At 45.5% G+C, this 10,000-nt stretch overlaps 1 protein-coding gene across 2 annotated transcripts in view; it reads right to left on the bottom strand.

Moving 5' to 3' along the window:
* Positions 1–10,000, bottom strand: part of LOC121581652 (collagen alpha-1(XIX) chain) — a 181,899-nt gene that overhangs the window by 44,303 nt on the left and 127,596 nt on the right. For both annotated transcript variants that reach the window (XM_045211550.1, XM_045211549.1), the window contains exon 18: positions 9,002–9,046. In XM_045211550.1, the coding sequence (XP_045067485.1) occupies positions 9,002–9,046 (45 nt within the window). The remainder of the gene's footprint in view (positions 1–9,001; positions 9,047–10,000) is intronic.

Raw genomic sequence — 10,000 nt, forward strand, 5'->3', positions numbered from 1 at the left:
GAGGGAGCTATTTAATATGCCCAGCACCACTATTGGCTGAGAGACGCCGGTCCTCCCTGTCTCTACAGTCACTCACAAATCATGTTGAAAGAGTAGGCGTTTTGCTCAGACTGCCTCCCGAATGGCACCCTATCCCCTATATAGTGCACCACTTTTGACCACAGGGGAAATAGGGTGCCATTTGGGACACAGGCTCGGTTTCAGCTGACTGTCATCCAGCAGTAGTTCAGGACTACACTTGGGACTCCCTAGTTGTGCATGGTGCATCTATATACAGACAGTGTGGTATTATACAGGTGCATCTATATACAGACAGTGTGGTATTATACAGGTGCATCTATATACAGACAGTGTGGTATTATACAGGTGCATCTATATACAGACAGTGTGGTATTATACAGGTGCATCTATATACAGACAGTGTGGTATTATACAGGTGCATCTATATACAGACAGTGTGGTATTATACAGGTGTATCTATATAGAGACAGTGTGGTATTATACAGGTGTATCTATATACAGACAGTGTGGTATTATACAGGTGTATCTATATAGAGACAGTGTGGTATTATACAGGTGTATCTATATACAGACAGTGTGGTATTATACAGGTGCATCTATATACAGACAGTGTGGTATTATACAGGTGTATCTATTGTGACGTCACGTGAGGCTACACAGCTTTCAGCGGGATTGCTCAAGTAGTGCAAGGAGACCAGGTTCAACCAAAACAAGGATTTTATTAAAGGTCTTGGGAAACTAACGAAAGTATAACACAACTCTGTTCTCTGGTGGCTCTTTAAGGGTTAACAGTTCAGGGATGTCTCTTCCACATCCAAAATCATAACTCTCCCTCGCTCAAATAACTTTTCCCCAGTCTTACTGTATTCCCGTTGCAGCTAGTGGCCAACCCAGCAAAACGTCCTTCCAAAATCCCCACACGTATTTCCACAGGTGCATATATCCAAAGGTGAGTATTTCCCAAAGGTAAGTATCTCCAAATCCTTATATTCCTCATGGAAGTGGACGTGCAGCACTCTTGTCCTCCAGAGAGCCCAGGTTGGAGACTGTGTCTCTTCACTTCCCAAACCTTCAGCTCATCAGCTCCTCATTTGTTTCAGCTGCGTGGGAAGATTGGCCATAGAGGGGTGGAGTTCCCGACCATACCAGCAGATGGAGCCATAGCTGTCTGGGTTTGCAGCCACCTCAGGGGGATGTAACGTCCCTCCAGGACACAGCCTCTCGTGACATCACACATCCCCCTCCTCGGGACCGACGTCCTCGTCGGGGTAAAGGCAGCGAAGAAGGCATCACGCCGGGAGAGGGCGTCCGCATTGCCGTGGTGCTTGCCAGACTGCTCTCTCTTCAACTCCTCCAACTCTAGGACCAGGGACTCAGCCTCCTGTTGTCTCTCCTTGAGTTTCTTACTGAACGCATCAGCCTTGGTTTTAGCAGAGTTTAGCTTCTGTTGAGCAGCTTTCAGTTCCTTCTCTCTCTCTGCCTCCGCATTCTTCATCTTGTTCTCCAACACCTTGTACTTCTCCTCTGCCTTCTTCTGGACCTCCTTACTACTGCGCAGGGTCTCCTCACACTCCTCGATGGTCCTGCGCAGCCTCTCCAGCTCCTCCTGTTGCTTAGGGAAGGAGCTCTGTTGGAGTTTAGCCTGGAGGATATCTAACTCTTCTGTCTTCATGTCTAACTGTTGCTTTAACAAACGATACCTCTCAGCGGTCCCCTTCAGACCAGACAGTTCTTTGTCCAGATTCTGTAGCTCCGTCTCTGTGTCGGTCTGGGCACCTGCCATCCCTATCAGAGCCCGGGCGGGAGTGAGTAACTCGGAGGATTGCACCGGAGCCTTCCCAGGATGAGTCTTGCCTCTCCGTTTCCGAGGTACTCGGGTTATCCTCTCCTGAGACTCTCTCCAGAGTGGGTAAAAGGCTGGGCAGTCTCGTCCAATTAGGACAGGGACGGGGAGGGAATCAACCACCCCCCGCCGTCGTGTGTATGGTTCCCCGTGTGCTGGTCATTGTAAGTTCAGTAATGGGGTATTCTCTGGTGTCCCCATGGACACAGGAAACTGGGAGGACTTTCCCCGGGGTCAGACACGTGGGGCCCACCAAATCCTTACGCACCAGGGTGGCCCGGCTACCAGAATCCAGTAAGGCCTCCACATCATGGTGATTCACAGTTACCGGGCAGGTGGGGGGTCGATCTGGGCCGCCATCTACGACTCCCAAGAGCGAGGCAAAACGATGTGTGGGTGCTGAGCTGGAGGACTCCGCAGTGGGCATAGGTTCATCGGCTGGTTTCCCACACTGCCAGGAGATATGTCCCATCTCCCCACACCGGTAACACTGTCGAGTTTCCCCCTCCTGGTGTACTCTTCTTGGACCCGCCTGGTTTCTGGCTCCCCCTGGAGCCGGGATAAGTCCTGACGTGGCTGGGTTAGAGACCTTGGGGTCCTTTGGACGGGTTCTTCCCATTTGTGGTGGGGCCGCCCTCCTGGGGTCTTTTTCGGGAAGCATTCAGCATCTCCGCTGTGGCCTGGTACTTTTCCACAGCTTCCACGGTCAGATCAGCCGTGGTCAAGGCCTGTTGACTGATGAACCGTTTTTGCCTCATAAGGCAGGGCGCGTAGGTAACGATCCACCACAACGGCCTCCACCACCGCCGCTGCTGTATTCCTCTGCGGATCCAGCCATTTCCTTGCGATTCGGACAAGTTCATGCATCTGCGCCCGAGGAGGTTGGTCTGGTTGGAAGGTCCAACTGTGAAAGCGCTGGGCCATACCAAACTTTGTGAGTCCATATCTGCTGAGGATCTCAGACTTCAGGGCATCATAGTCAGTAACCTGGTCAGGGCCCAGGTCCCGGACAGCATTCAGCGCTTCCCCGGTTAGAAAGGGGGCTATCAGACCAACCCACTGTTGCTTGGGCCAGGCTTCCCTAGTGGCCGTGGCCTCAAATGCATGCAGGTATGCCTCAATGTCATCGGTAGCTCCCATCTTAGATATAAAGTCACTTGCCTTTATTGGGCGGGTATTTTGGACAACCCTCTGTCTCTGCAACTGCAATTCCTCTGCCTTCAGAAGGTTGGCTTTCTTTTGCTCCTCCAAGAGAGCCACGTTTGCTTGCATCTGGGCTTGCTGGCCAGCAACAAGGGCTTTCAATATGTCCTCCATTTCAGTCGGCGGGGAGCCTACGGCCAACTTGGAAAACTGGGTGATCAAACCTTCGGTATCCTCCTCCGACATGCACTATTAACGCTTGAGCGTGCCCGTATTCTCCACCATCTGTGACGTCACGTGAGGCTACACAGCTTTCAGCGGGATTGCTCAAGTAGTGCAAGGAGACCAGGTTCAACCAAAACAAGGATTTTATTAAAGGTCTTGGGAAACTAACGAAAGTATAACACAACTCTGTTCTCTGGTGGCTCTTTAAGGGTTAACAGTTCAGGGATGTCTCTTCCACATCCAAAATCATAACTCTCCCTCGCTCAAATAACTTTTCCCCAGTCTTACTGTATTCCCCGTTGCAGCTAGTGGCCAACCCAGCAAAACGTCCTTCCAAAATCCCCACACGTATTTCCACAGGTGCATATATCCAAAGGTGAGTATTTCCCAAAGGTAAGTATCTCCAAATCCTTATATTCCTCATGGAAGTGGACGTGCAGCACTCTTGTCCTCCAGAGAGCCCAGGTTGGAGACTGTGTCTCTTCACTTCCCAAACCTTCAGCTCATCAGCTCCTCATTTGTTTCAGCTGCGTGGGAAGATTGGCCATAGAGGGGTGGAGTTCCCGACCATACCAGCAGATGGAGCCATAGCTGTCTGGGTTTGCAGCCACCTCAGGGGGATGTAACGTCCCTCCAGGACACAGCCTCTCGTGACATCACACTATATACAGACAGTGTGGTATTATACAGGTGCATCTATATACAGACAGTGTGGTATTATACAGGTGTATCTATATACAGACAGTGTGGTATTATACAGGTGCATCTATATACAGACAGTGTGGTATTATACAGGTGTATCTATATACAGACAGTGTGGTATTATACAGGTGCATCTATATACAGACAGTGTGGTATTATACAGGTGCATCTATATACAGACAGTGTGGTATTATACAGGTGTATCTATATACAGACAGTGTGGTATTATACAGGTGTATCTATATACAGACAGTGTGGTATTATACAGGTGTATCTATATACAGACAGTGTGGTATTATACAGGTGCATCTATATACAGACAGTGTGGTATTATACAGGTGTATCTATATACAGACAGTGTGGTATTATACAGGTGTATCTATATACAGACAGTGTGGTATTATACAGGTGTATCTATATACAGACAGTGTGGTATTATACAGGTGTATCTATATACAGACAGTGTGGTATTATACAGGTGTATCTATATACAGACAGTGTGGTATTATACAGGTGTATCTATATACAGACAGTGTGGTATTATACAATTGCATCTATACAGAGACAGTGTGGTATTATTCAATTGCATCTATACAGAGACAGTGTGGTATTATACAGGTGTATCTATATACTGTCAGATGTTGTAGCACACTGTTCATGTTGTGATCTTGATAAAGGTTAAGGTTACCACTACCTCAACTGTAAGTATAGTGCTCTGTGGCCCTGTGGGATACAGGATACAGTGGGGGCCCTAGTGTATGTGTGTATGCACTATATGTGTGTGTGTGTGTGTGTGTGTGTGTGTGTGTGTGTGTGTGTGTGTGTGTGTGTGTGTGTGTGTGTGTGTGTGTGTGTGTGTGTGTGTGTGTGTGTGTGTGTGTGTGTGTGTGTGTGTGTGTGTGTGTGTGTGTGTGTGTGTGTGTGCTTGTGTGCAGGTGTGTGTGTGTTCTAGCCCCTGAGATACTGTTTGGACACACCGTCTCATTCAAGGGTTTTTCTTTATTTTTTTATATTTTTTATATTGTAGAATAATAGTGAAGACATCAAAACTATGAAATAACACATATGGAATCATGTAGTAACCATAGAAGTGTTAAACAAATCAACATATATTTTATATTCAAATAGCCACCCTTTGCCTTCATGACAGCTTTGCACACTCTTGGCATTCTCTCAACCAGCTTCATAAGGTAGTCACCTGGAATGCATTTGAGTTAGCAGGTGTGCCTTCTTAAAAGTTAATTTGTGGAATTTCTTTCCTTCTTAATGAGTTTGAGCCAATCAGTTGTGTTGTGACAAGGTAGGGGGGGTATACAGAAGATAGACCTATTTGGCAAGAACAGCTCAAATAAGCAAAGAGAAACAACAGTCCATCATTACTTTAAGACATGAAGGTCAGTCAATACGGAACATTTCAAGAACTTTGAAAGTTTCTTCAAGTGCAGTCACAAAAACTATCTAGCGCTATGATGAAACTGGCTCTCATGAGCACCGCCACAGGAATGGAAGACCCATAAATGTCAGTTCCTGAGGACAGAAAGACAGAGGCTAGCTGGTACATCACATGACATGGGTACTATCAGGATTCTGAGGCTAGCTGGTACATCACATGACAGGGGTACCATCAGGACACTGAGGCTAGCTGGTACATCACATGACATGGGTACTATGAGGACACTGAGGCTAGCTGGTACATCACATGACATGGGTACTATCAGGACACTGAGGCTAGCTGGTACATCACATGACATGGGTACTATCAGGATACTGAGGCTAGCTGGTACATCACATGACATGGGTACTATCAGGACACTGAGCCTAGCTCGTACATCACATGACATGGGGACTATCAGGATACTGAGGCTAGCTGGTACATCACATGACATGGGTACTATCAGGATTCTGAGGCTAGCTGGTACATCACATGACATGGGTACTATCAGGATACTGAGGCTAGCTGGTTCATCACATCAGGACACTGCCATTTAGAAATGTCACACACACCTCCTCTTTCTCTTTCTCCTTCTCCTCCCTTTTTCCTATGATTTGTGTCCTATAACTTTATGGGTGTGTCCGATATTGCATCCTATATAGGTTCTGGTCAAAAGCAGTGCACTAAATAGGCAATAGGGTGCCGTTCGTGACGCCTAATGAGTTATTAAGGTGTCAGAGAGTACATAAAGAAATGTGGGAGAACCTTAACGGTCAGCAGCTGAAGTGATGCTAAAGATAATTGAACCTATTGAGCATAGCGGTGACAGTGACGGAAGATGAGCACCATCTTTCTGTCTATCTGGTTTGAATTCTCATTATCAGAAGTTTAATCAGAGTGGCAATGCATGGAAATAATTGAATGGGTAAGAGAACATATCAACAAATCCAGTTGGTTACTAGAAGTCAGCAGGAGGCAGTAGAGCGTAAATGAGCCATGTTCATTAGGGCAGCTGTAGCAAAACACTTCACAATGTTTTAACAGGACAAATGTAAACAAGGGATTCTTATTCAGAGGCGCTGCGTAGTCTGCGTAAAAAGTTTTTTTAGGAACTCACTTCCTGTTGAGAGTTAGAAAAGCAGAATGAACAAGGTGTAATTTCTAAATGTGGTTGAAATGTGTTTGTGCATCAGCAGTTTTCCACTTGTTATGTCAGTCACTGACAGTCACTCAATTAGCATGTCAGCTAACATTTTATAGATTGCTAGAACTTTAGTTAAGTATACTATATTTTTCTTAAGGGTAGCTTTAGTGTAGCTTAGCTTCTTCCAGTGTGACGTAATTGGTAGCTTGGTAAACTATACTTTCAGAGTAGCTTCCCTAACACTGCTAGCCAGCTATCTAAAACTTGTAGTAATCATCGCCAAAATACAGACCGGGTACGCAGGGCATGTTCCCAGGGGCCCCGACCACCAGGGGGCCGCTACTGATTTGGTTAGTCACTCTCACTCAGATATCATTAACATGACAGAAGTCATGGCAAAATGTGTAGAATTGCAGGAAATTAGCTTTAAAACTGCATGATTTTCTCTACACCCAAAAGGTGTAGAATTGCAGAAAAGTAACTTTAACACAGAAAAAAACAATCCACTGCCAAGAAGAGGGGGCACTGAAATGTTTTGCCCGCGAGGTGGGAGGGGCCCCCCAACCAAATACTGCTTAGGGACCCCAAAAGGCTCGGGATCTTATTGGACAAGTTCAGATAGAACTAGATAGAACCTCCCACATGTAGATACTGTAGGCTGACTCTGTTTTATAGCATTTTCTTCTGTTTCATACCTACTGGACACAACCCTTCTACAGATGGGCCCCGTGTAGCTCAGTTGGTAGAGCATGGCGCTTGCAATGCCAGGGTTGTGGGTTCGATTCCCATGGGGGGGCCAGTATGAAAATGTATGCACTAACTAACTGTAAGTCGCTCTGGATAAGAGCGTCTGCTAAATGGCTAAAACAAAACAAAAAAAAGAATGTTGCGTTTTGTGCCCCTCAGTGTGTTTAGGTGATCACACTCACCCAGTCTCTGTGATTGATTAACAGGCCTTCAGAAAAGACTATGGTTGAGTTCCTGCTGACTACATTGCAGACATAAGCCAGATCTTATAACACCTGGATAGATATTTAACATCAGCTAACCACATCATATGAAATAGCAATCTGGTGATCTATTTAACATCAGCTAACCACATCATATGATATAGCAATCTGGTGATCTATTTAACATCAGCTAACCACATCATATGATATAGCAATCTGGTGATCTATTTAACATCAGCTAACCACATCATATGATATAGCAATCTGGTGATCTATTTAAAATCAGCTAACCACATCATATGATATAGCAATCTGATATATTTAACATCAGCTAACCACATCATATGATATAGCAATCTGGTGATCTATTTAACATCAGCTAACCACATCATATGATATAGCAATCTGGTGATCTATTTAACATCAGCTAACCACATCATATGATATAGCAATCTGGTGATCTATTTAACATCAGCTAACCACATCATATGATATAGCAATCTGGTGATCTATTTAAAATCAGCTAACCACATCATATGATATAGCCATCTGATATATTTAACATCAGCTAACCACATTATATGATATAGCCATCTGGTGCCCGACTGCACAGTCGATGACATGGCACACAACCATTGGTTGATGCAATTTAATGCAGTAGAGCAGGAACTGGGCCCGACAGTCAACCAGGCAGAAGTCAGAGCCATCCTCCTCATCTATACAATCTACTGTATGCATGACAGCACTCCTAATATACCCCCTGTGGGGGTTGTACAGTAATCATTCAGCCTTGTAGTATCAGAATGTGTGATAAGTGTTTCTCACAGATCAATATGATACAATCCATCCCATTACTGCTCATTGTTTGCATATAGATGTGTGCTAATGACGGCACTGGATGAACGATAACTGGATGAAAGTGTGGCTTTTAAATAGAAACGTGTGTGTGTGTGTACACGTGTGCGTGTGTGTGTGTACACGTGTGTGTGTGTGTGTGTACACGTGTGTGTGTGTGTGTGTGTACGTGTGTGCCTGCGTGCATGTTCACACATGAGTACTGTATGTGTCCTGTAAGTGTCGTTTTAAACCACAGAGTCACAGTCTCTTGTGAGAACGCCAGGGTGACAGTGATGGTTATTAGGGTGACAGTGATGGTTATTAGGGTGACAGTGATGGTTCTTAGGGTGACAGTGATGGTTCTTAGGGTGACAGTGATGGTTTTTAGGGTGACAGTGGTGGTTATTAGGGTGACAGTGATGGTTCTTAGGGTGACAGTGATGGTTCAGGCTCATTTTCTCAGTATTCAGTAATGCTTTAGGCCGGAGATAGAGCTGCGTCAATAGTATTGAATTGACACCTAATTGACAGGCATGTGCTGTATGTATACCATACAGGAGGACTGTCTGCAAGGAAGCATTTCATTGGATGCTGTATACCATGCGTAACATAACTTCAAACTGAAACTGACTGTGACAGTGGCAAACAGAAGGAAGGAAGGAAGAGATGAAGGGAGGAAGAGATGCAGCAGCATCAGGACTTACAGGTAGGCCTCTGGGTCCAGGGTCCCCTGTCTTCCCTCTACGACCCTGCAACACACACAGAGAGAAGAGACATGTCAGATGGAGAAGATGAACTTGAAGTTCACACAAGTGTCAGCTGGGCTGGGCCTACATACACACTGCTACCAAAGGCAGAGAGAGAAAGACAGAGAGAGAGAGAGAGAGAGAGAGAGAGAGAGAGAGAGAGAGAGAGAGAGAGAGAGAGAGAGAGAGAGAGAGAGAGAGAGAGAGAGAGAGAGAGAGAGAGAGACAGATGTCAGACAGAGAAGAATGACAAGGAACAACACGTTCCTACCAGTGGCATATGGGTCTACACATTGCCAACAGTCAGGCTAGGGGGCTAGACAGCCAGCTAGCTACTCCTGTCTTGATGTGTCCCAAATGGCACCCTATCCCCTATATAGTGCACTACCTTTGACCAGAGCCCTATCGGACCTGTTCGAAAGTACAGCACTACACAGGGAAAAGGCTGCCATTTGGGACCCAGTCTATCTGTCTGTCTGGCGCGGTAGTTAATTAGCTTTAAATGAACATGAAGAAAACAGCTTAATTGCTCTCTCCCTATGTGGTACACTAGTCTTTGTTCCCCCCTCTGGTTTATGACCCTGCTACCCAGCTGTGTGTGTCCCTGGCCACATCAATCAAAACAGCCAGTAGTGACAACAAGCCCAGGTCAAAAGCATGGTTGGTGGTCCTCCACTGTGCCAAGATGAGGTCACAGTGGACCAATCATGTAAATATAATGTTGTTATGATTTCTGATCCTATGATAATGTTACCCAAGACCTTCATAATCACAACTCAATTTATTTATTTTTTGCGATAGCATATTTATTAAACATACTAATTAGACTGTTATTCATTGTCTCAGAACAGGATGGCTTGAGGCCCAGCTTTTCTAGTGTTAAACATGTTTATGATTCGTTTTCTGAATGGTTAAAATGTGTGGGTTATTCTCAATGTGTTATGCCTTTGAACATGC

This window comes from Coregonus clupeaformis, chromosome 37 (assembly GCF_020615455.1).
Source record: "Coregonus clupeaformis isolate EN_2021a chromosome 37, ASM2061545v1, whole genome shotgun sequence".
In the NCBI taxonomy this organism is placed as follows: Eukaryota; Metazoa; Chordata; class Actinopteri; order Salmoniformes; family Salmonidae; genus Coregonus; species Coregonus clupeaformis.